At 46.4% G+C, this 26,767-nt stretch overlaps 1 protein-coding gene and 1 long non-coding RNA gene across 5 annotated transcripts in view; one reads left to right on the top strand and one right to left on the bottom strand.

The window, feature by feature from the left end:
• LOC133402542 (uncharacterized) overlaps positions 1–3,574 on the bottom strand; it is a 4,936-nt gene extending 1,362 nt beyond the window's left edge. The window contains exon 1 of the long non-coding RNA XR_009768537.1: positions 2,884–3,574. This is a non-coding gene — a long non-coding RNA (uncharacterized LOC133402542). The remainder of the gene's footprint in view (positions 1–2,883) is intronic.
• Positions 1–26,767, top strand: part of rpgrip1l (RPGRIP1 like) — a 41,058-nt gene that overhangs the window by 7,710 nt on the left and 6,581 nt on the right. For 3 of the 4 annotated variants that reach the window (XM_061676433.1, XM_061676434.1, XM_061676435.1), the window contains exons 10-17: positions 5,138–5,277; positions 9,582–9,688; positions 10,302–10,448; positions 12,338–12,455; positions 12,545–12,976; positions 13,051–13,160; positions 19,028–19,405; positions 24,435–24,770. In XM_061676433.1, coding sequence (XP_061532417.1) covers positions 5,138–5,277; positions 9,582–9,688; positions 10,302–10,448; positions 12,338–12,455; positions 12,545–12,976; positions 13,051–13,160; positions 19,028–19,405; positions 24,435–24,770 — 1,768 coding nt within the window. The remainder of the gene's footprint in view (positions 1–5,137; positions 5,278–9,581; positions 9,689–10,301; positions 10,449–12,337; positions 12,456–12,544; positions 12,977–13,050; positions 13,161–19,027; positions 19,406–24,434; positions 24,771–26,767) is intronic. The other variant, XM_061676436.1, reaches the window with a different exon arrangement.

The raw sequence follows: 26,767 nt of genomic DNA on the forward strand, positions 1-26,767 counted from the left end.
AGTCCTTGGCTAGTTATAGTGGGGCAAAAAGGTATTTAGTCAGCCACCAATTTTGCAACATCTCCCACTTAAAAAGATATGAGAGACCTGTACTTTTCATCATAGGTATACCTCACCTATGAGAGACAAAATGAGAACAAAAAATCCGGAAATAACATTTTGATTTTTAAAATTATGGTGGAAAATAAGTATTTGGTCAATAAGTAAAGTTCGTCTCAATACTTTGTTCTATACCCTTTGTTGGCAATGACAAAGGTCAAACGTTTTCTGTAAGTGTTCACAAGGTTTTCACACACTTGCTGGTATTTTGGCCCATTCCTCCATGGAGATCTCCTCTCGAGCAGTGATGTTTTGGGGCTGTCGCTGGTAGCCTTTACACCGATTTTATCGGCCTGATCGGTATCAGATGATATTTAGCATTTTATGCTGATCGGCTTTAATATCATAATTCGCCGCAGAAGACATTTACTCCGTGTCACCATCGTGCACAGTATATTTGAATCCAAAAGCTAATTTATTTTTAGCCTTGCCGCGTGTCTTTTGACGTAGTCCTGTAAATATCTGACGGCCAATAGTTATTTAAAAAAAAATAATCATAAAAAAAAAAACATATCAGCGGTGTGGAACAGACAACACGTCTGAGACAGACAACGCTTAATGCCCGGATCAATCTGCAAGACAAATTTGCTCTTTCACGATTGCACTGTCAGACTACTGCAATAAAATCTTGTATTCCGATACCACGGCATCCCGTTTGTTACCATCACTAGGCTTTATCTTGTCAACTCAAATGTGACCGTATACACTCGTAACCGTGGCGACGGCAACAAGAGTGGATCGCGCCGACTGTATTATAAAGGCAAAATGGGGAAAAACGTGTGTGGTTGAGGACGTTAGTTTAAGACTTGCTTGAGGTAAGTGCACGTACTTTGAATACGATACGGCCCGCAAGCAGGCAACAAAACGTTATGTAGCCTAGCAAGCCAGTGGTAGCGCGAACGGTTTGACGTAAACATGCCGCCGTTCTCTCGACTCATGCTCTAAAGTTTCGGTGTGGGTGAAGTAATTAAAAATAAAGTAATTTCATTTCAGTAAGTTAGCTCCCGTTATTTCTGTCATGATGTAATGTTAGTTTGACCAGACTGATTAGAATACACGATCTGAAAAGAGCAGTGATTTCCAACTTTTATGGAGCCAAGGCACATATTTTACATTTGAAAAAATCTCATGGCACACCAACAAACAAAAATGTCACAAAAAGTGGATAGATTAATTACTGTATTTACTTCCTGCCATCTAATAGAAGACCATTCATTTGTTCTGTCTGTCACTATGCCTCACTGGCATAAATAGAAGAATAAATATACCGTATTTTCACGACCATAAGGCACACGTAAAAGTCTTTAATTTTCTCCAAAATGGACGGGGCGCTTTATAATGCAGGCCTTATGTATGCACAGAGTTCCAAAATCTGTAAATGTTGTTGTGTGACTTTGATGAGCGCGCCACTTGACTGACTGGGAGCATTTCCTGCCGACACCCTGCTTATATAGAGGAAAGGCGGACGTGACTGAGGACAGCATGTGGACGTTAAAGGGTGAAGGCTCAGGGCCCTCGAAAATGGCACCTACGAAGAGACGCGCTTACGGAGCAGTTTAAACTGCAAGCTATCAGTTACGCGGAGGAACATGGGAATCGAGCAGCCGCGAGAGAATTCAAGATCAACGAATCCACGGTTCGCAAGTGGAGGAAGCAGGAAAACGAGCTTCGCCAAGTCAAGAAGACGAAGCTGAGTTTCCGCGGAAACAAGGCGAGGTGGCCCGAGTTGGAAGACCAACTCGAGCAATGGATTAATGATCAAAGAACAGCCGTAAGAAGCGTCATTGCTGAACAGCCCCCCGGCAACGAGACTGACTCTGACAATGACAAGAGGGAACCCGGCGTGTTTGTTGGAGAACTTTCCCAGCTGTTCATTTCAGATACAGAAGATGAGGACTTTGATGGATTTGTGGATAAGGATTGATAAAAAAATAACGTGAGTACATTATTAAGTCATAAGTAAAGTACAACCGAACTCAGTTTTGCTCCCGCTGCTTTTTTAAAAACATTGTTTTAGCGTGCATGCATGCTACCGTATGTTTGGATGCAACTCAGCATTCTTTCTCCTCCAAACACAACAAGTTGGGTTACAGGCCTCTCATCTTTTTCAGTGGGAGAACTTGCACAATTGGTGACTAAATACTTTTTTGCCCCACTGTAGACTTCCGGACAAAAATATCCAGATTTAAATTGTTTTAAAAGGTAATCAATCGATTGTATCCATACGAGTGTAGCGTATATTCATCAAATAAAAATGAAATTAATTTAGGAGAAAAGAATAAGCCGGAAGCGACGCTTGCGTTACTTCTGGTTTCCGTAATTTTAAGTTAAATTGTTAAAATCAAAATAATGTTACCTATTAAAGGGGAACCACGTCACTTTTTATGTATAAAATTTCGGGAAAATGCCGAGAAACCTTTTTATCAGTCTCGTAATATGAAGGTTGCTACACTTTATGAAATTCTGAGTTCTAGATGACAGAGGGTTACTTCAACTCAGAACACACACACAACCAAGAGTGGAATTTTATAGTATATTTAATGACATCTACAAGGGATCTAGAGGGAAACACACAAAATGACTCTAACTAAAGAGAGAAAATAAAACTAATAATGGCAAAAAGAAGGAAAACGGGAATAGAACATCATGTGTTGTACTAAAGTTGGAAACGTGAGTCAGAGCAAGAGAAAGCAAAGTTGGGATTTCGTGGGAAGCTAGTAATTTCCCCCAAATTATTAGGCACTGATGTTGTACATCATAGTAAGGATTGCAGTGTCGACTCACGAATGCTGATCAGCTGGTCTTTGGGGAGTGGTCTTCCTCCGCACCTCAGGCAGAAACGAAGCAGGTTTGGTTGGAGGAAAAAGATGCACAAAAATAAAAACAAGAAAAGGAAAGTTGTGGTCCCGTTTGGATGCACTCATAACTTTCCTGCCGTTTGAATTGGTGGTGGGCTGAGCACTGGCCCTCAGATGCGTGCAGGACTGGTACAGGATGCCGGTAGTTGCTCGCTGAGGTCCCGCCGACCGATCGTGGCTAGGAAAAACGATCAAAGCCGCATCAAAGCCTTCTTTGATCGAGAACCCCGCCGGCTTGGTTGCGGCGGGCGTTCGCGCATGTGGTGGCACCAGAGGCGCCCGAGGACAATGGAAACTAAAGGAACCTGTGTTTTTAAAATCACCAATTAACTCTCAAGGTTCCGAGCATGTTCTTTTCGTGAAAGAACTACGATTATAACGACGTGTTAAAAGCCAATCAATTTATTCCTGACAGAGGAGTCTGTCCTCTAGCAGGTATGCCTATTTTAGCCTTAGCAGAGATAGTGTTGACCGAACAAAACTATCTGACCCAGTCTTATACAATTTTTCAAAGAGGAAGTATAGAGTTGTCTTCGTCTGGTTGGTCCAGGGTCCATTGACGTCATCGTTGCTATGCAGAATGATTGGCGTTTGCCGCGACATCAGCCGTTGGTGCCAGACGCTGTCTCAACACTTCTCACTTCCTCATTTGGTTTGCAGAAACGCTTTGTAGCAACGGTTATCGCCGACAGATGTTTCCTGTGACCTCCACATGCACCCTACTGGGAACTTTCAAGCAGCACACCCCCACACACTTCACTTCACTTCACTTCATCTTCACTGCAACAAAGCACCACTGTTTAAGCTCAAACCAAGCCACTAGCGTGATTATATCATTTTTTTAGCTATTTAAAATTAAACGGCAAAACCATATCCTATACAAACAAAAGAAGGAAACAAGAAGCTGAAGACCAAGAAGAGAGAGAGACGAGCACAAGAAAAAGAGGGCCAGAGTTTAAATACCCAGACGGCGTGTCCAAAGGGGGACGGAGAAACTGGAGGGAGACCACACCCATCAGCTTGAATCTAATCTAGACTTTTGAATCATACAATGGGTTTAGAAATCATATTAATCTCAAACACTCACAACTTTGTACTCTCACGCATAGAATCATTGTTTAAACTGGTCGTGTCAGATCAGTTGCTTATTGCTCAATACAACATTTCGTACAGGAGGAACAGTTCTCCAAATCTTGCAAAGGACCTGTAAAACTGACAATAGTGACACAAACACCAAGGCATACATTTGGAATATTTCTACAGAGTTCGTAAGATATCAAAACAGACATTTTACCTTCAGTTAACAAACATCAAATACGAGTACACGGGTTCGAGCTTGCAGTTCCTCTCAATGCCAGTGGATGGCGCCTTATGTGGATGTTTGAATATTAACCAAATAGTCTTATTGGAGGGAGGGTCCCTCAACCTTTTGGTCGGGGAAGGAGTCTTTTGAAGACAGGAATCAAGATTTGACGGGAAGCTGCTAATTAGGTTAAGGTCCACTTGACGTACACCAGGCATTCTCCTAATGGCCGTCTCACAGCAGGCCAGCGTGGAGGAACTGCAGGACTGTGGGAACCGTCCATTTTCATAATTGTCTTAAATAAATGTTGGGCCGCGGGTGAACTGGAGTAACCAATCCTGGCTGACACCCTGGATTGGTCGCCAGCCGATCGCAGGGCACATAAACAAACAAGCGTTCACACCTGTGGGCAATTTTCAGTTTCAAGAAAGCTAGCATGCTAACCTATGTTTTTGGAACGTGGGAGAAGCCGGAGTACCCGTTGAAAAGCCCGTTCTGGCTTGCGTGGCTTTTCTCCGGGTACTCAGGCAAACATGCAAACTCCACACAGGAAGGCCAAAGCCCGGATTCGATCTCCCGATCTCAGAACGGTGAGACGGATGTGTGAACCACTTTTCACTGTTCCATCAACTAATTCTTTCCGCTGTCGGTGACGCTAATCCGCACGAGCAGCCAATAGGATGAGGCAAGGGTGGATGGCGAGGTCGTGTGGGTGGTGCTCAACACGTGACTGATTCGGATGTGTAGCTAACCCTTCCTGCAAGACGAAGAGAAACTTCAACCTGTTGTGCGTGTGTGTGTGTTTGTTTGTGTGTTTGTGTGTGTGTGTGCATGTGCGTGCGTGCGTGTGTTTGTGCGTGCATTCGCGTGTGCGCAGCATGTTTGACGGGCCTCAGCCGCAGCGGTGGAGCGTTCAGGAGCAGCAGCTTCAGCAGCACATTGCCCACCTGGAGGAGGCGCTGCAGGCTGACCTGCAGGACAAGAAGAAGATCCTGGAGCAGGTCAAAGTTGAAAAAGGTGCGGCCCAAATAATTTCATCAGCAGACGTATCAAACGCAACGTGGCATTCCATGTCCTTTTATGGGCCCGCAAAAGCTTGCCACAGTTTTGGCTTGACTTCTGTACAAAACTAGCCGTAAAAATCCAGGTGCCTTAATGTAATATGATGGAGCAATTATAAGGGATTCCACATACAACATTTTAGTTCAGGGACCGTGAGAGTAAAAATGACTCGAGACCTGGAAAAGTTTGGAGATGATTTCCTATTCTTGCAAGAAGGAGCAACAGGCAGTTTACAAACACGTTGCTTGTTCCAGCAATACTCATCTGAGCGTCGCGTTTCTACGTGTGGAAGTCACCTCCCATCAATGTTATCTGACTGCCCTTCTCACATTCTTTAATCCCAGGAAGACGCTCTTGTCTGACCTGGTCATCCTCTGATTTAATCTAAAAGGAACTATGAGGCCAACCACAAAAAGACTTAACATCCATCCATCCATCCATTTTCTAGGGGTGATGAAGAAGTGATGGGTAAGTATGGCATCCAGGAAAGGAACTTGGAGGGACAGATGGTGGTAGACTTTGCAACAAGGATGCAAATGTCTGTAGTGAACACTTTTTTCCAGAAGAGGCAGGAACATAGGGTGACCTACAAGAGCGGAAGTAGAAGCACGCAGGTGGATTACATCTAGTGCAGACGATGTAATCTGAAGGAGGTTACCGACTGTAAAGTAGTGGTAGGGGAGAGTGTGGCTAGACAGCATAGGATGGTGGTGTGTAAGATGACTCTGGGGGTGGGGAGGAAGATTAGGAAGACAAAGGCAGAGCAGAGAACCATGTGGTGGAAGCTGAGGCAGGACGACTGTAGTGCAGCTTTTCGTGAAGAGGTGAGACAGGCTCTCGGTGGACAGGAGTAGCTTCCAGAAGACTGGACCTCTGCAGCCAAGGTGATCAGAGAGGCTGGCAGGAGAGTACTTGGTGTATCTTCTGGCAGGAAAGGAGAGAAGGAGAGCAGGTTCGGGTTATTAGGGAAATGGGATGGAAATATGTTGACTGGGGTCAGCAGTGTGCCTCAATACTTTGAGGAGTTGATGAATGAGGAAAATGAGAGAGAAGGGCGAGTAGAAGAGTCAAGTGTGGTGGACCAGGAAGTGGCATTGATTAGGAAGGGGGAAGTTAGAAAGGCATTAAAGAGGATGGAAAATGGAAAGGCAGTTGGTCCTGATGACATTTCTGTGGAGGTATGGAAGCATCTAGGAGAGGTGGCTGTGGAGTTTTTGACCAGCTTGTTCTAGCGCGTGAGAAGATGCCTGAGGAATGGAGGAAAAGTGTGCTGGTGCCCATTTTTAAGAACAAGGGTGATGTGCAGAGCTGTGGGAACTATAGAGGAATAAAGTTGATGAGCCACACAATGAAGTGTTAGGAAAGAGTAGTGAAGGCTAGACTCAGGACAGAAGTGAGTATTTGCGAGCAACAGTATGGTTTCATGCCTAGAAAGAGTACCACAGATGCATTATTTGCCTTGAGGCTGTTGATGGAAAAGTACAGAGAAGGTCAGAAGGAGCTACATTGTGTCTTTGTAGATCTAGAGAAAGCCAATGACAGAGTACCCAGAGAGGAACTGTGGTACTGCATGCGGAAGTCTGGAGTGGCAGAGAAGTATGTTAGAATAATACAGGACATGTACGAGGGCAGCAGAACAGCGGTGAGGTGTGCTGTAGGTGTGACAGACGAATTTAAGGTGGGACTGCATCAGGGATCAGCCCTGATCCCCTTCCTGTTTGCAGTGGTGATGGATAGGCTGACAGATGAGGTTAGACTGGAATCCCTGTGGACCATGATGTTTGCAGATGACATGATCTGTGATCTGAAGTGAAAGCAGGGAACAGGTGGAGGAACAGTTAGAAAGATGGAGGCATGCACTGGAAAGCAGAGGAATGAAGATTAGCCGAAGAAAGACAGAATATATGTGCATGAATGAGAGGGTTGGTGATGGAAGAGTGAGGCTACAGGGAGAAGAGATAGCAAGGGTGGAGGACTTTAGAGACTTGGGGTCAACCGTCCAGAGCAACGGTGAGTGTGGTAAGGAAGTGAAGAGACGGGTCCAAGCAGGTTGGAACGGGTGGAGGAAGGTGTCGGGTGTGTTATGTGACAGAAGAGTCTCTGCTAGGATGAAGGGCAAAGTTTATAAAACAGTGGTGAGGCCAGCCATGATGCACGGATTAGAGACAGAGCTGGAGGTGGCGGAAATGAAGATGTTGAGGTTCGCTCTCGGAGTGACCAGGTTGGATAAAATTAGAAATGAGCTCATCAGAGGGACGGCCGAGGTTCGATGTTTTGGAGACAAAATTAGAGAGAGCAGACTTCGATGGTTTGGTCACGTCCAGAGGAGAAATAGAAATAGAAATATTGGTAGAAGGATGATGATGATGGAGCTGCCAGGCAAGAGAGCGAGAGGAAGACCAAAGAAGAAAGATAATGACAGACAAGGCATACATCGAATATAGAAAAGAAAAAGTCAATAGACAAAATACCCTCAGATGTGACGTCATTGTATAATATCACGTAAAATTACCCAATCAGCATCTTAGTCTGGTGCTAAAATAAGTTGCGTGACATTGATTAGGATAAAAAACGGGCTCCAAATCCTATAGAATTTTCCTGATTATCCAGCGACAACAATCTAAAAAAACAAAAACGATATCCTTTCGCCTTTGTGTGTCTGTAGGAGGTGGGATGGATTTCCGCCTCAACAAAATGACCATGGCCATGACATCTTTTTGTGAGGAGTAGAGGCTGCTTGGGGGCAATGGAACACCAAAGATAGCTGTTAACGGGTTCGGTGGAACCTAGGATTGTAGACGAGGTCGAAAAGACTTCTTGCCAATATTCAGACAGCCGCGGGCACTGCCAAATCATATGAATTGAATGACAGCGATTGCAAGTTGGTGACACATTCCCGAACATTCTGGGCAAATGTTCTTTAGTGTCGTGAGCACGGTGAATTATTTTACATTGAATAAAACAGTTTGGAACAAATAGAGGATTTATGCACCGTTCGAAAACTTTTATTTTTATTATTTTAACCTTTAACTATCCTTGTAATGCAATTGAAAACAGATTTTCATTTGCAACATCGACCTAGCTACAGACAGCAAAATGATATAGTTACATATTTACATGTTAATTTACAATTGTAATGGTTCGAGGAATGTCAGGCCGAATGGTCGGCCCCCATACATTTTCATCTGACCAAATCTGGCCCTCTTTGCAAAAAGTTTGGACACCCCTGATCTACAAGTTTCCAAAGTCTGATTTTAGTTTATGAATGTTTGACTATATAGATGACACAACACCTTTAAAACATTGCAGAACCTTCATGAAGCTGTTAATATTGGCCTCCGGAGGTAAAACAGCGAAACATGTTTACAGTATGTTTTTTAAACAAAGCTTCTCACTTGTAGATATCTAAAGAAATGGCCCTTCCGCAAGGGGAATTTGCTTACTAATTGTTGGAAAGAGGCAAAGCCCTGTCAATGGAGAAATCCCTAACGTGCCTCACACCCAATTGAGCCCACATTGAGAAAGTATTATCAATTAAGGATGATCCCCCTTAGCTAGCAATTGGTGATTGCTAGCTAAGGGGGATTTAGTAAAAAGAGATTGAAAACCAAAATAACGACGGAACTGGACCCATATTCTCAATGATGATGCAGCCATGGTATTTCTTACATACTTGGAAAAAGAAGTGGAGAGCTGCGAGTGAAGTAAAGACAGCAATATCACGGTGTGTGTAGATTTAGCCTCTATTGTTAACCGCATAGGTGGAGCCTCAAGGTGTCCATTACTGAATCCCAAAATAAAAATTTCTTATATTCACCGCCCAATAATGAAATAACATATTCTGGCGGCCCCCGATAAACATAAAAGGGACTCAATGTGGTATTTCTATTTTGCGGATTTTCGGGGGATTTACTGTTTAGCAAACTATTCATGCGACACTTTCCTTAAAAAGACAAAAAAAAAAAATTGGCGCTGTTGAATTGCCAATGTTAATCTGCCCTTGTTGACACAAAAGACAAGCAGTCAGTTTTTTTGGCATGTCGTTCCCTCACTGTAGCCAATATTAACCCGACTGTGACCCTAAACCCAACGTACATGCCAACCCGTGATTGTTGGCGTACTGTTACGCCCCTCGTTATTATAGCGTCCCTTGAGGGCAACCACCGTGAGATCAGGTGTACCACCTTGCACTAATGTTCCGGTACACATCACCGTGCGCCACAAACCGCCTTACTCGACAATGTGCCGTTTTTGTCCAGACGCCAGGGATAAGCTGACGGAAGAAAAGCGGAAACTCGAAGACCAGGTGGCCCAGCAGAAGCACGAGACAGACGAGTTACGACTCCGCGTGGACGTCTACCGCGGGGTGAGCGACCACGCATGCATATGCCCGCTGCTCGCATGCACGATGAAACTTACCGAGGCGCTGCTGCTTCTCAAGGTCAGACGACATCATAGCAACATAAATCCGTAGCAACATGACATCATAGCAAAGCGACGTGATTGCCGTGTGACATCATGGCAATGCATGATGAGGATTCAGGGCCAGCAAGGCCTTCTCCACTCTCAGAAACACTGGCGTACATTTAAAACATCAATTCTAATATTTTTTACGTTAAATTGTTTTTCCTTTATTCTCAACACGGTATTCTGTTCATTTGGTAGTGTTTCACTTCCCTGCACCGCATCCGCTACACGTATGTGGATGTTGCCATGTCAGTATAATCTGGCCGGGACACAATCAGTTGCGTGCTGACTTATTTCCCGTACTGCTGTCGTGCATAATCGTGATATGCCAGTGGTGCTCCTAAGAGGTGGATTGAGTCGGGGAAGCAAGTGCACCACTCACCACTCTTGCAATGGGACATTGTGATCTTGTGCCGTGTGTGTTTTCCAAAGAGAGAGAGAGAGAGAGAGACACACACACACACACACACACCTCCTTGGTTGGGCCCTCTTCTCAGTCGCTCTCCCTACAGGCGCGTAATTCTCAGCTGGACGGAGAGTTGAGCTTCCTGCAGGAGGTCCAAGACGAACGTCAAGACGCACACGTTGAAACCATCGAGGAGCTGGAGAAGGTCAGGCAGCTGCTGGCCTTGGAGAGCCGCATCAGCAGTGACCTGAAGGTACCAGTGGTTCCTTCTACAACACGGCCCAGCCTGGGCCGCATCACTTGACTTGATTTGGCCCACTAACGTAAATGAAGGGTTGACTTAATCTTTTTTACTAAATGGATTTTTTCTATTCATTTTGGAAAAGAAGCTGTACCAAAATTGCTATTTTCCTTCACTTTAACCAGCTTCTTCACAAGCACTTATTGACACCAAATCTCTTCACAAGGTTAATTGGACAGAATTTGCTTCCCTTATTGTTTTTAATAACTTCTGATTTCATGTGTAGTTAAAAAAATATAATAGAAATTAAATGCTTATACACTGGTGTGAAAAAATTTGAGAAAGTAATTGAGCTCTATCAGTGTAGAAAAGGTTATAATGCCATTTCAAACGGTTTGTGACTCCAGCGAACCACATTGAGAGCCATTATCGACAAATGGCGAAAACATAGAACAGCGGTTAACCTTTCAAGGAGCCTTTCAAGGCGGGCCGACCATTATTACCCCAAGAGCACAGGGAGAACTCATCCAAGAGTTCAGCAAAGACCCTGCAACAACATCCAAAGAACTGCAAGCCTCAGTTAAGGTCAGTTTTCATGACTGCATTGCAGAGTTCCACGACAAAAACCACTGCTGAGTAAAAAGAACAATCTATCGTCTCAATTTTGCCAGAAGACATCTTGATGAGCCCCAACACTTGTGGGAAAATGCTCTGTGGTCTGACGAGACAAAAGTTGAACGTTTTGGAAGGTCTGTGTCGCATTACATCTGTCATAAAAGTAACACCGAATTTCAGAAAAAGAACATCATTCCAACAGTAACATACAGCGTCTGAAATAAGTATTCAACACGTCACCATTTTTCTCACTAAATACTACTACTACTTCCAAAGGTGCTATTGACCCTAAAATTTCACCAGATGTTGGGAACAACCCAAGTAATTCATACATTCCAGTCTAACCTCATCTGTCAGCCTATCCATCACCACTGCAAACAGGAAGGGGCTCAGAGCTGATCTCTGATGCAGTCCCACCTCCACCTTAAATTCGTCTGTCACACCTACAGCAGGCGGCACGGTGGACGACTGGTTAGAGCGTCTGCCTCACAGTTCTGAGGAGCGGGGTTCAATCCCCGGCCCCGCCTGTGTGGAGTTTGCATGTTCTCCCCGTGCCTGCGTCGGTTTTCTCCGGGCACTCCGGTTTCCTCCCACATCCCAAAAACATGCATTAATTGGAGAATCTAAATTGCCCGTAGGTGTGACTGTGAGTGCGAATGGTTGTTTGTTTGTATGTGCCCTGCGATTGGCTGGCAACCAGTTCAGGGTGTAGCCCGCCTCCTGCCCGATGGTGGCTGGGATAGGCTCCAGCACGCTCGGGACCCTAGTGAGGAGAAGCGGCTCAGATGACACCTACACACCTACGGGCAATTTAGAGTCTCCAATTAATGCATGTGGGATGTGGGAGGAAACCGGAGTGCCCGGAGAAAACCCACGCAGGCACGGGGAGAACATGCAAACTTCACAAAGGCGGGGCCGGGGATGAACCCGGCCCCGGCTCTTTGGTCTTCCTCTCGCTCTAATATTTAAATTTGGTTGATGATGGAAAACATTTGTGTGACCAACATACAAAAAAAATAGTTAGGAAGGGGTCAAACAATTTTTCACACCACTGTATATAATAATATGGTAACGGCATTATGCATTACATAGTGGGAACAAATTTTCCCCCAAAATTTCATCACAGTTATAACAGGCATTTATTGTGGCACAAATGGAGGGTTAGCTGTAAATGTTTTTTTTATGGTCCTAAGGGCCCTGTGAGGGGAAACCATGGTAACATGCCAACATGTGGAAAAATTCAGCACAGCTGACATGCTAATACTAATCACGTGACGTGTTTGTAGGCAGAGTTAGACAGCGTCCAGAAGAAGATGGAGTGCGATAAAAGGTCACATGCGCAGCAGCTGGAACATCAGCTGCAGATGTTGGCCGCCAAGGACGCAAAGATGCACAAACTGGAAGGTACTCATCTTCATCGCCAGTTAGCGCCGGCCACCAAATGTCGCACGGTGTTTACCCGAGGGGCTCAAGTTCCTGCCACCACTCTTCAGCTCAGCTGCAAGACGTGGCCTACGGCACCAGGAGCGTCGTCGTCGCGGCCGACGCTCCGGATGAGAACCGAAGTCCGCCGCTGGAACGCGGAGAGAACCTTGTGGAAGTTCAGATCGTCGGCGCCACCTTGTCCGCAGCCGCCCTGGAGGCTCTGAGCGACCCGGTGCCGTCCACCTTCTGCACCTACGCCTTCTACCTCTTCGAGCTACACTCCACCCCGGTGGCGACGGGCTCGGTGCCGCGCTACGGCTTCACATCCCGGTACGTGGTGAGCGTCGACCAGGACTTCCTGGAGTACGTCGGGAAACGGCAGCTTCGCGTGGAGATGCATCAGGCGCTCGGACTCCGGTGGAAGACGGTGGCCAGCGCCGCACTGGACCTGCGCCGCCTCCTGCGGGATGGCGCGGTTGCCGGGACGCTCCCGCTGTTTGGTGAGTATTGCCTGCGCCAGCGTCACCGCCTGCAAGGAAGAAGGCGGGAAGTCGAATTGTTTGATCGCTTTCAGGAAGTTCCGGTGAAGACTCCTCTTTCGGATCTGTGGATTATTGGATCAAGTTGCGGCATCCCATCGGCGAGTCCGAGAGGCTGCTGGCGGCCGGCGGCCACGACGAACAGGTACCCGCCACCCAATGTGATTTCCCAACTTCGTGAACCACCGTTTATTGCACGTGATACATTCCACACCCACCTTCCATATTGAGCGACCATATGAAAAAAAACAAAATCAGATGAAAAAAATCTTGTTTTTGTTTTACCACTCCTGAATTCTTTAAACCCACGTAAAGGTGTTATATGCAGTTTTGAAACTCCTGGCAAGATTTGAATGCAGCTCTACCGTCAATCTCTCCCTCCTGCCCCTCATGCCTCTACCCAAAGAAACGCCCCCAGCTCACTAAACTTGGGAGGGGGGTGGAGGCTTACTAAACTCGTCTCGTTCACCTGGCCGCCTCGGTGGGCCGCGAGCGCGCAATGTTATCGTGTGTAGCACGCCAAGATTATCCCAAACATAAACTGTTAGCACTTTGATATTGTATTTTGGGGAATGTACAATCAAAAATCGAAGAGGGGTGATCCACTTACCTGACGACTGCGAACGGTAGCGTCACAGTTCGATTGTATGGTTTTCCAAACTGTCCACATATAGGACCCCGCCCACCGTTATAGATGTTTACCCTTTATTTGAAGTAGAGAGCTGTCCAATTCCTTCTTTTGAACTATAGTTGATAACCGGAGTTAACTAATCCGGCCAAGAAACTGTAATCATCTACTGTGAGAGTCTGCGGTGTCTCACCACAAGACTCTGTGTGCGACAGCTTGAGTGTATCACAAATGATTGACATTTCTTCAGTCACGCCACTTGTCTCTAAAGCCTCTGATTGGCTATTCTTGTCTCGCCGTGCCCAGTTGTAAAATGATAATTAAAACTAAATTAGAGGCATGACATCAGATGGGGCCAAAAGTTTTAATTTTCAAAAGATCATTTTGATAATATTCTATTGTTAGGTCATATAGACACTGGTAGCATTTTTTTGAACTGCATATTGTCCCTTTAAACTTATTCAACGACACTTTTGAATGTTTTCCTTTGAACCTGTTGTCACTCACTTGAAATGGGAGACTCGCACAAACCCCAATTCCGATATTGTGTAAAACGTAAATAAAAACAGAATGCAATGATTTGCAAATTCATTTCATCCATTTTTTCCCCGCTTATCCTTACAAGGGTCGCGGGTGTGCTGGAGCTTATCCCTGCTATATTCGGGTGGGGTACACCCTGAACTGGTCACCAGCCAGTCACAAGGCACATATAAGATGCCCAAGATCACCAAGATGGCGCCTACCAGTGTGGTCGCCTCGGTAACGCGCTCTCTAGTATTGTCGTTGTTTTTGTGTTTTTCGTCCGTCTTTGGAGACCTTACACGACTCACTTACACAAGGGGAGACCTGCTAACCATCAAGGAGGCTACTCCGGACTTTCTGTCACCAACTTTCGAAAATCCGCTCAGTTTTTTCCCCGAGTTACTCACCGGAGCAGCGTCCGCGGTTTTCGGCGCATGGATGCGGAAGCGGCGCCACAGAGGAAAACGAGCCGGCATTCAGGTGAAACTCCGCAAGAGAGGACACAGATTGGCGTTCCCGTCGATCCACCTCGCGAATGTACGCTCCCTACCCAACAAAATGGACGAGCTTCATCTTCTGTTAAAGACCAGTAAAGACTTCGGACGTTCCGCGGCCATGTGCTTCACGGAGACCCGGCTTTGCGACGCTGTACCCGATGGCGCCGTCATGCTTCCCGGCTTCAACATTCATCGAGCGGACCGCGACATGGAATCATCGGGGAAAACGAAGGGCGGCGGGATATGCCTCCATATAAACGAAAAATGGTGTACGGACGTCACGGTGCTCAGCACACACTGCAGCCCGCATTTGGAGTCGCTGTTTTTGAACTGTAAACCATTTTACTCACCACGTGAGTTTGCATCGTTTATACTGGCTGGAGTCTATATTACGCCGCAAGGTAACACGAACGCCGCATTGCTAACGCTCGCCGAACAAGTCAACGAAATTGAAAAAAAACACCCGGACTCACCCCTCATTATTCTCGGGGACTTTAACAAAGCTAAACTCAACCACGAACTCCCTAAATACAAGCAGCACATCGACTGTCCTACCAGGGAAAATAATACTTTAGACCACTGCTACACTACGGTAAAAAACGCATACCGTGCTATACCTCGTGCAGCCCTGGGCTCGTCTGATCACTGCTTAATTCACTTAATACCGACGTACAGGCGAGAACTTAGATGTGCGAAGCCTACAGTGAAAACCGTCAAAAAGTGGACCAATGAAGCCAAGATGGAACTTCAAAGCTGTTTAGACTGCACAGACTGGAGTGTCTTTGAAAATTCAGCCGGCAGCCTGGATGAATATACGGACACTGTCACATCCTATATCAGTTTCTGTGAAGAGGTTTGTGTACCAACAAAATCATTTCGGACATTCAACAACAACAAGCCATGGTTCACTGCTAAACTTAAGCAGCTTCGCCAAGGTAAGGAAGACGCATATCAGAGCGGGGACAGGTCCCTGTATAATCGAGCTAGAAACCAGCTTACTAAAGAAATTAACATTGCAAAGAGGATCTATGCAGCAAAGTTGGAAAAACAGTTTAGCGCGAACAACTCGAAATCAGTCTGGCGTGCATTCCAATCGCTGACTAATTACAAGCGACGATCCCCCCAAGCTGAGAACAATAGCACACTAGCCAACGACTTGAATACCTTCTATTGCAGATTTGAAAAGGACAGTTTCACTCCACACACCCACCCGGCCGCACCCGCGACCACAACCACACCTCTGACTTGCGCGTTAACCATCCATGAACAGGATGTGAGACGCATCTTCAAACAACAGAAGATTAACAAAGCAACAGGACCGGACCATGTGTCCCCATCCTGCCTCAAAGTCTGCGCGGACCAGCTCGCTCCAGTCTTCACTCAGATCTTTAACAGATCTTTGGAAATGTGCGAAGTTCCATCCTGCTTCAAACGCTCCACCATCATTCCAGTCCCCAAGAAACCTGCAATCTCTGGTCTGAATGACTACAGGCCTGTCGCTTTGACATCTGTGGTCATGAAGTCCTTTGAACGTCTCGTGCTGGACCACCTCAAGAGTGTCACAGGTCCCCTGCTGCTGCTGGACCCCCTGCAGTTTGCCTACCAAGCGAACAGGTCTGCGGATGATGCAGTCAACATGGGACTGCACTTCATCCTAGAACACCTCGACAGTGCAGGGACCTACGCGAGGATCCTGTTCGTGGACTTCAGCTCAGCGTTCAACACCATCATCCCTGAACTCCTTTCAACCAAGCTTCTCCAGCTCAGCGTCTCACCTGCCATCTGCCAGTGGATTTACAGCTTCCTGACGGGCAGGACACAGCAGGTGAGGCTGGGGGAGGCCACCTCATCCGCACGCAGCATCAGCACTGGGGCGCCCCAAGGTTGTGTCCTCTCTCTGCTGCTCTTCTCTCTCTACATGAACGACCGCACCTCAGCGAACCCGACTGTCAAGCTCCTGAAGTTTGCAGATGACACCACTGTCATCGGCCTCATCAAGGACGGTGACAAGTCTGCGTATCGACAGGAAGCGGAGCGGCTGGAGCTGTGGTGCGGGCGACACAACCTGGAGGTGAACACGCTCAAGACGGTAGAGATGATCGTGGACTTCAGGAGGCATCCTTCGCCACAGCTGCCCCTCACGTTGTCCAGCTGCCTTGTGTCAACCGTCGAGACCTTCAAGTTCCTGGGAATTACAATCTCTCACGACCTGAAGTGGGCGAACAACATCAACTCCGTCCTCAAAAAGGCCCAGCAGAGGATGTACTTCCTGCGGCTTCTGAGAAAGCACGGCCTGCCGCCGGAGCTGCTGAGACAGTTCTACACAGCGGTCATCGAATCGGTCCTGTGTTCTTCCATCACAGTCTGGTTCGGTGCTGCTACAAAAAAGGACAAACTCCGACTGCAACGGACAATCAAAACTGCTGAAAGGATTGTCGGTACCCCCCTACCCACTATTGAGGACTTGCACGCTGCCAGAACTAAGACAAGGGCGTGCAAAATCCTCTCGGACCGTCTGCACCCCGGTCACCGGCTCTTCCGGCTCCTTCCCTCAGGTAGGCGCTACCGATCAACGCAAACTAGAACTAGTAGACATTCCAACAGCTTCTTCCCTCTTGCGATCAACTTCTTAAACACCTAACCTATAATTCCATTACAATAAGCTGGCAATTTTTTGACTTGAGTTCGTTGTCACATTTCTGTGGGGCCAATTATGTATGACTCGTGCACTCACTGTAGTTGTCTCGCCATGCTGCACTATTTTCATATACTGGCCACTCGTGCCAGAGTAGCATCTGCTCCATTTGCACACTGACTGAGGAGTATCTGCAACATTTGCACAACCGACATTGTCCCAGATGATCGCACTACTCGTCACTTTAAACCGCATCCGCTCCTTGAAGTCTCAGCGCCCTTTGCACGATGGTCATTGCACCGGACTATTGCGATATTAGTCGTTCGAACTGCTCTAAGTGCTAGAGGACTCTGCATCTTTTTGCACGATTGTTTTTTGTCAATGTCTTTATGTCCCCAAAGTGTTCTGTAAATTGACTGTCTGTTGTACTAGAGCGGCTCCAACTACCGGAGACAAATTCCTTGTGTGTTTTGGACATACTTGGCAAATAAAGATGATTCTGATTCTGATAAACCAACAACCACTCGCACTCACATTCATACCTACAGGCAATTTGGAGTCTTCAGTCAACCTACAACGCATTTGGGATGTGGGAGGAAACCGGAGTACCCGGAGAAAACCCACGCAGGCACGGGGAGAACATGCAAACTCCACACATGCGGGCCGGGATTTGAACCCTGGTCCTCAGAACTGTGAGGCAGATGTGCTAACCAGTTTTTCCACCGTGCTGCCCGTGTTATGACAGCGGAGCTTAACTCGTAGTAAAAGCGTGTGACTACTAGACTGGTTTGCCAGCAGTCCAGACTTGTCTCCCATTGAAAATGTATGCAGGGGCATTATGAAGCGTAAAATCCCAGAACGGAGACCCCACCCGGACTGTTGAGCAACTCAAGTTGTACATCAAGCTTATTGAGTGTTGTTAAAAAGAAAGGTCACGTAACACGGTGGTAAACATGCCCCTGGACCAGCTTGAGCAACAAAGCATCATCATCAACTTCAAAGTGAGGCAGTATTTGGAAAAAAACTATCAAGTTTATCTGTTTGAAGATTAAATAGCTTGTCTTTGTAATGTATTCTATTGACTATAGGTTGAGAAGTATTTTCAAATCATGGTATCCTGTTTGTATTTACATTTGACACAATGTCCCAACCTCATTGGAATTGGGGTTTGTATAAAATTACTTTGAGGAAAGGACCAAAAGACTGGGTCTCGCACATTTCTCCAAGTAGATACCAGGCGTGTTTGCTTCAAGCTCTTCATTTGTCATTGCTAGTTGAAGTTTGCTGTAAAACTGACACATTAAACAACAGAATTCATTGTTGTATATTTAAACACCAAATCATTTCATAACAAAAGTGAAACTGATAGTTTCATACCAACGTATCATGCCAAAAATGCCATAGACAGGGTGACAGAAGTTAGCATAGATAGAACAGTAATTCTAAACCTTCAAACAGCTGCTGCTTTAACACACATGGAGTAGCAACACATCCAAACAATACTCGCAGGCATATATTCTCTCTGCGTCGTGGGGAAAATTAATATTCCATGAGCTCGATCGGGGACCTTCTCTCCGTCTTCTTAATGCCGCTGCATCTCTTCCAGTACAGCTCAGTGCTGCCACCCGGTACGTTGTGGCACAGTATGGTACTACACTGAAGGTGTACAACTCTAGATTCAGACTTGCCTGTTTACTGAAAAAAAAAACATGAAACATTTGCTTACAAAGCACTATTGGGCCTGGCTTCACTGTAGCAGCAGCACGATGATGACAATATGGCGCCCCGCCTTGAGAAGGAGCTGCTGGTGGAGGTGCACGGCTGCGGCGGCCTGCGCTCCAGATGCTCGTCGCTACCCAGTTCCTACGTGGTCTACAAGTTCTTCCACTTTCCGGACCATCCCACCTCCACCGTGCACGATTGCTGCCAGCCCCGCTTCGGAGATGTCCGGTCCTTCTCCGTGGCGGCGGATAGCGCACTGGAGCGCTACCTCCGGGCGGAAGCGCTCGGCTTGTACGTGTTCGACTACAAGGAGCCGCAGATGGATGCGTATTTGGGCAAAGCCGCCGTTCCTCTGGCGCCGCTGCTCCAGGACCGCGACATCGCAGGTGAGCGCGCCCTCCTTTGTGCTCGTGAACATCTCGCAGTGCTGCCAAGTAGGAATGAGTGGTTAAGATTTGAACGATACTCCTACTCTTAATGATACTGCTTATCGATCTGGTACTTTAACGGTATTCTTCTCGATAGATAGATATTTTTAAGCTAAAACAAATATCCAAATTAACACTGCTTTCTTTTCTTTTTTTAAAGAAGCTGTGTCATTAATGTAAAATAACTAAATAAATAATAATTAATGTAAAATAAATAAATACAAACTGATTTCCATCCATCCCTCCATCCATTTTCTACCGCTTATCCGGGTCGGGTCGCGGGGGCAGTAGCTTTAGCAGGGACGCCCAGACTTCCCTCTCCCCAGCCACTTCATCCAGCTCTTCCGGAGGGATCCCGAGGCGTTCTCAGGCCAGTCGAAGGACGTAGTCTCTCCAGCGTGTCCTGGGTCGTCCCCGGGATCTCCTCCCGGTGGGACGTGCCCGGAACACCTCACCAGGGAGGCGACCGACTCACAACGTCCCGAGTCGAGGTCAGCAGCGCCCCATCCCAAACTGATTTCCAGAAAAAGAAATGTCTTGAACAAATCACTGTTATTATATTATTATATATTATATAAACAATGACTTTGTGCGTAAGAAAACTGGTGTCAAAGTACTGGAAGACGAGACAGCGATAGTTTGTTTTTCGTGGCCTCGTCTTCCAGCAAGACGAGTGGTTAGGCCAGGGGTGAGCAAACTACGGCCCGCCAAAGATTGGTACACACTCGCCCAAATCATATCAAAATCATGACGAGATTGATTTGACCTTGTCCTGTAATGCCTAGTGGTTCCACCAGGTTGTCTTGTAATGCCCTGTGGTTCCACCAAGTAGCACAGTAGGTACAGTGATACATTGACATTGACTTTGGCTGTTCTGTTTTTACTATGCAACTGCTCTGAACCCTTCTTCAACCACAAGTGGGCCAAAGAAAAGAAAAGTCACCAGTGAGTGCCGAGTCTTTAATATAGAATGGACTACTAAATACTTTTTCACTGAAGTCCGGTCAAAGGTTGTATGTCTAATTTGTTAAGAAACCATTGCAGTTTTAGAGGAATATAACATCAGCCGTCACTTTTCTACCAAGCATGCTGATTATGCTAACAACCAATCAGGTTTTTGGCCATGGAATTCCTGAAGGGTAAAACGCGAGGAGAGGATTTGTATGATAGCGTGTCAGGTGTCATCAAGAGGCACAAGCTACCTTGGAGTGCGCTTGCCAACATTACCACAGATGGATCAGCAAATCAGTCACTGATGGTGTGTAGTGCACTCGCCTAACTTTGGTGCGGGCAGCGTGGGTTCAGTTCCCACTCAGTGACAGTTTGAATGTGAGTCCGAATGGTTGTCCGTGTCTGTCGTGTGCCCTGCGACTGACTGGCGACCAGTTCAGGGTGTAGTCCGCCTTTCGGATAAGCTCCAGCGCCCCACGACCCTGAAACTGGATAAGCGGTGTTGAGAATGAATGGACATATGGATCGCCAAATGTGACTGGAAAAAACATCGGCTACTAAAAAGAGGACAAACCTGAGCAAGAGGTAATTTTCCTACACTGCATAATTCACCAGGAAGCACTTTGTAAATTTGTACTGCAGCTTGACCATGTAGTAAAGCCACTTATAAAAGTCCTTAACTTTATTCGTGCGAGGGCATTTCGGCATCGTCAGTTTATTAAGTTTCTCCAAGAAAGTGTGATGGCGATCACTAGGACTTCCTTTACCACTCAAATGTCCGCTGGTTTAGGCACACTTCAGGGAAAGTGTGCCATCGAGTGTGGGAGCTCAAACAGGATCTCTTTTTTGGCGTTACTGGAGAAAACTGACGATTTTCCTGAGCTTAATGACACAGATTGGTTTGTGATTTAGCTTTTGCTGTGGACATTGACACACATGAATGAGCTGAACGTGAAGCTACAAGGGAAAGACCAGTTTGTGCATGTAATGTAAACTAACATCAGAGCCTTCAAAACAAGCCAGCTTTATTCTGAAAGCAACTGTCAAACAAGTCATTTGTTCATTTCCCCACACTGGCTACGCTGAAAGAGGCTCCTCAGCGTGAAAAAAGTAGTAAAAAGTAAGTATTAACACTACAATGCTTTTTTGTGTCTGTTTATTTTTTATATGTAAGCATCTGATCCTGGATTGGCCCGCCTGTCAAATTTTAAAAGTCAATGTGGCCCCTGAGCCAAAGGGTTTGTCCAATCCTGGGTTAGGCAGTCGAAAATGGTGCATTTCTCCACTTGAAACAATGCCACAAGCACGGTCAATCATTTAAATGGCAGTTACAATGCTTGTACGCATGCAATATGCATGTATATCTCAAAGCAAAGTAACAAACATTGAGCAAAAGTGCAGCAGTTTCAAGTCGTTAAGGACAATCCGTGGTGAGCACAGAAGGCCAATAACAGAACACCACTCGGGTTCCGATCGGGGGGGTGGCTTTCCTCCAGGTCTCACTCTCATTGCCCACGTGAGCATTGAAGTCCCCCAGCAGAACGATGGAATCCCCAGCGGTAGCGCTCTCCGGCACCCCCTCCAAGGACTCCAAAAAGGGTGGATACTCTGAACTGCTGTTTGTTGCATAGGCACAGACAACAGTCAGGACCCGTCCCCCCACCCGAATGCGGAGGGAGGGTACCCTTTCGTCCACCGGGGTGAACCCCAATGTACAAGCGCCGAGCCAGGGGGCAATAAGTATGGCCACACCTGGTTGGCATTTCTCACTGTGGGCAACTCCAGAGTGGAAGAGAGTCCAACCTCTCTCGAGAGGACTGGTACCAGAGCCCAAGCTGTGTGTGGAGGTGAGCCTGACTATATCTAGTCGTAACTTCTCGACCTCACACACCGGCTCGGGCTCCTTCCCTGCCAGAGAGGTGACGTTCCACGTCCCGAGAGCCAGCTTCTGTAGCCGGGGATCGGATCGCCAAGGTCCCTGCCTTCAGTCACCGCCTAGCTCACAATGCACCCGACCCCTATGGGCCCTCCCACAGATGGTGAGCCCACGGGAAGGGGGACCGACGTTACCCTTTCGGGCTGCGCCCGGCTGGTCCCCGTGGGTGCAGGCCCGGTCACCAGGCGCTCTCCTTCGAACCCCACCTCCAGGCCTGGCTCCAGAGGGGGCCCCTGGTGACCTGCGTCCGGGCAAGGGAAAACGCGATACAATAATTGTTCTCATCATAGGGGTCTTTGGAGCCGTGCTTTGTCTGGTCCCTCACGTAGGACCAGTTAGTCATGGGTGACCCTGCCAAGCCCCAGACAACTGAGCTCCTCGGATCATTGGGACACACTAACCCTAACCCACACACAAACCCCTCCACCACGGTTTGGTGGTGGAGGGGTTTATTCTGTGCAATGGCTATTTGTCAGAATTCCTACCACTCCAATAGTTAGCCATCAAACTATGCCTTCAACTTGAAAACTGGGGGCCTGGCATTGGGCAGCGGAGCCGTGGGGTTTTTCGGGGCTTTGCTTTGCGTTCGTGCACACGGCAGAGACATTGGAGCTCACGGGTCGGCAATTAAGTTCGGTCCCGGGACCAATTTTTTCCTGACAAGGCTTAAATTACATTTTCATCAGGCAAGCCCTGATTTTCCTACTAAAACAATATTTTGCTCACTTATACTATTCTATTGTGTCAAAAAATGTTTATTTAATGAACTTATTCATTTAAAATGAATTTGCTGCAGGCTGTTATTACTGTGTGACATTCTGCGGCTCCTCACGGTGTTGGGAAAAAGATAGTAACCTGGCGATAATGAGGCGGTTGTCTTTAATCGCTTACTAACACTGTGTTGTAAGACTTAGCGGTTAAATAATTGCCATTTTAAATAATCAACACTTCTCTGAGCGTAATTAATATATTTATGACTCTTTGCTAACTCTTTGTTAGCAAAATCCTCAGATGTTTCCTATGAGTTGAAACAAAAATGTGATATTTAAACGGGGCATTTTCAGATTTTTCAATGGCGCTGTCTGCTCGAGCCATCTCATTCCTGACCACACTAACAACAAACTAATCATCAGATTTACATCAAACTTCACAGAAAACAAGAATAATAATAGTTCCTAACATCGATATACTGTAACTGAATCGTGTCCAAATCCTATGAACGCGCAGCTGCGCAAAGCGGATGTCCACCGCAGCTGGCGGAGGTCTGCCGGGCTTTGTTGTGCTTGGGGGGGAGTAACCGGAGCGAGGAGCACCTCTCTCCCCGGTCGATTGCAAAGCGACGCTCAGACAGACAAAGTGTGTTCGAAGAGATAATGTTCTTAGTTTTCATCACTGTTTTTTTGTCTTGAGCGATTAACGTACACCGCTTATGGAAATAGTTACAGTCGGCGCAGCCGCCGTTTTGTACACATGAATTCCACATTGAACGGCAGCGACGCATTTCGGTCACGTAGGCAAGTCAGCCAATCGGTGCATTTCTTGTGACGTCGTCACGTGTTACGCGTTCAATCAGGTGCTTAAATACTGTAACAAGGAGGTGAAGTGAGCGCTGTAGCAGCCTTTTTTTCTTTTTTCTTTTCTTCCCGCTATTGCACTGTAGAAGCCCGGCTCATTATTGTGCCTTGTCAAACGTCAGCTGGCAGGCCAGATATAATTGGCGGTGGGCCAATTAGGGCCTGCGGCCCACTAATTGCTTACCTCGGCTGTAGCCCAAATAATAGTACTTGAGGGAATATGCATTTTGTAGGCCTAGCTTGATGCCCAAGTGCACGCTGTAGTGGTAGAACGGGGCCAAGCTTCTATCGTATTACCAAGTAAGTTGCAAATGCCACAGATTGCCCGTGATGGAGTTCTATCGTGACTCATGCTGGAGTTCTCGGGAGTTCTATCGTGACTCATGCTGGAATCCCAAGTGCGTACCTGGGCCACGTTTTACCCGCAGTAGCCCCCCTTTTTGACCAGTCATTTTTTTACAGTGTATGTATTATGTGCATTTAAGTAGCAAGTATGAGTACTTTTGACACCTGTGTCCTCTCCAAGGCACCTTTGACCTCCACGACTCATCGGGTTGCCACGTTGGCCAGATTGACGTCGCGCTCAAATGGAAGTCACCTGTCCACCAAAGCGCCAAAGTTCTCCCGCCCGCGCATGAGCCGGCAGAGGAGGGGCCAGGCCGCACATTGGAAAGCCAGGAAAGCCGTGCCCCCATCGTGCCCGTGTCGAGCACTCGAAGCCCGCCATCGGTGGCGCGCATCTTTGACGCCAGCATCTTTTTCTCCGCAGGTGGCAGCGCCCGCACCCAAAAAGTTTCAGAGCAAAGACGAGCTCGTCGCCAAGAAGGTCACCTTCCGAGAAACCCTGCCCCCTGACTCACAGGTGACCTTTTCTTCAAAGACGGCAAGGAGGCACAGGGCTCTACAGAGCTGTCAAATGTTACGGAAAGTCCATATTTTGTCATGGAAATCCCTGAACGCTGACACGTTCCAGCCGTAACACTTGATGATTCCAAATATTGAAAAAAATCCAGCGTCCTACTCCCCGACATTACCGGCCAGTACTGCTATGTGTGGGGCCACCATGACACGTCAGACGCTGGTCAATACAAATTTCTGAAATGAATTCGATGAAATAAACACTATATTGTAAAAACAAGAAACAAAAAACAGTGCGTCCACATTGAGCAGTCGCCCAACCTCCTCCTTTCCGCTGTTCTTGAACTACTGGTGAATGCTTGGTGCATGCTATTTTATTACGCCCCTCGGCTCCCTTTATTGTTCGTTCTGTTCGGCTGTTCGGTCAAGCAGAAAGGACGATCTGTATCCCTTTTATGCCGGAACAGTTCTACTGTGTCACAGTCAGAGGTGGGTAGTAACGCGCTACATTTACTCCGTTACATTTACTCAAGTAACATTTTCCATTAACTGTACTTGTCAGAGTACTTTAAATGAACCGTACTTTGTACTTTTACTTGAGTATTTATATGAAGAAGGATCGATAATGATCGACATGCCGTTCGCTACTTTTATTTATTGATAATTGCGTGTGCGCGTCTATTGTTTAGACTCCATCTTCGACTTCCGCATAGGGTGCCTGTTGTGCCAATCAAACGGGATCACCAATGTCATTTGACTCCAATTCACCAATCAGACTACACAAGGCAGTCACATGGCCGCGCACGTAGCCTTCGCGAGCCAATAAAAATGACTCATTTTGGGGGGAAAAACATTATTTTACAGACTCCAAAAAACAACAGCTTTATCATGCAGCTCTTAAATTGTGACTACTCAAGCTTGGATATTTCAGCCCACTTCAAACTTGAGAAAACACCTTGCGGTAAGTTGCTGATGTTTCTATGGTTGTTTTGGCAGTGGATATGGTAAAATTAGCACTATCCCTATGGTGTCGCACACATACACATTATCACTAAGTCTGATCAGCAAACGGCTTCTTTATTAAGTAATTTAAGTGAATAAAGCAAATAATGTTTCTGTAGGGCCCAATCTACGCGTTGTTGGTTTTTGGGCAGTTAAAAATTGAAATGGTGGCAGGTGTGTGTCGACTCCCATATATATACATATTTTTATTTTATTTTATTTGATGTTCATGTTCCGATTAAAATAAAATAAATAAATAAATTTAAAAAAAAATTAATAAAAATAAAAAAAATCTGTAGTTCGAACACAGCACAAATTTAAATTGAGCAAGCCGAACGCATTCTGTGCTGTACAGGAGACACGGCACGGAGGAGATGGATTCTAATTTGTCTACAGTACCTTAGCCAATCAGGACGCAGAATACAATGCGGGTTTGTACACTGTTAAAAACAGCATGCAGAATTGCACTGTAAAAAATAAGCAGTCAATTAGGACACAATACGGGTTCGTACGCTGTAAAAAAACAGCATGCAAAATGGCACTGTAAAAAAATCCGCGATATAGCGAGGCCGCAAAAGGTGAACCGCGATATAGCGAGGGAACACTGTACTTTTATTAGTCCCACCACATTGGGAAAATTGCCTCATTTCAGTAGCAATAGTGGTTACAGGAAATATAAATTGCACGCAAGCGAAGACATTTGTACAAGAAGTTCATTGCGTAAAATTAGAATCCTTACGTTTGTCAATGCATGAACTATCCAATCCAGTTGATCAGAAATGTTAATTGTTTGTAAAATAGAGTGCTGAGTTTTAATTTTGACTTTTGAGATCAGATTAATTGTATTCGATAGACTTGCTTTTTTTAACTACGGTAGAAAACAGGGCCAGCACGGTACAGGACTGGTTAGCACATCTGCCTCACAGTTCTGGGGACCTGGGTTCAAATCCCGGCCCCGCCTGTGTGGAGTTTGCATGTTCTCCCGTGCCTGCGTGGGTT

The sequence above is a fragment of the Phycodurus eques genome, chromosome 5, assembly GCF_024500275.1.
Source record: "Phycodurus eques isolate BA_2022a chromosome 5, UOR_Pequ_1.1, whole genome shotgun sequence".
In the NCBI taxonomy this organism is placed as follows: Eukaryota; Metazoa; Chordata; class Actinopteri; order Syngnathiformes; family Syngnathidae; genus Phycodurus; species Phycodurus eques.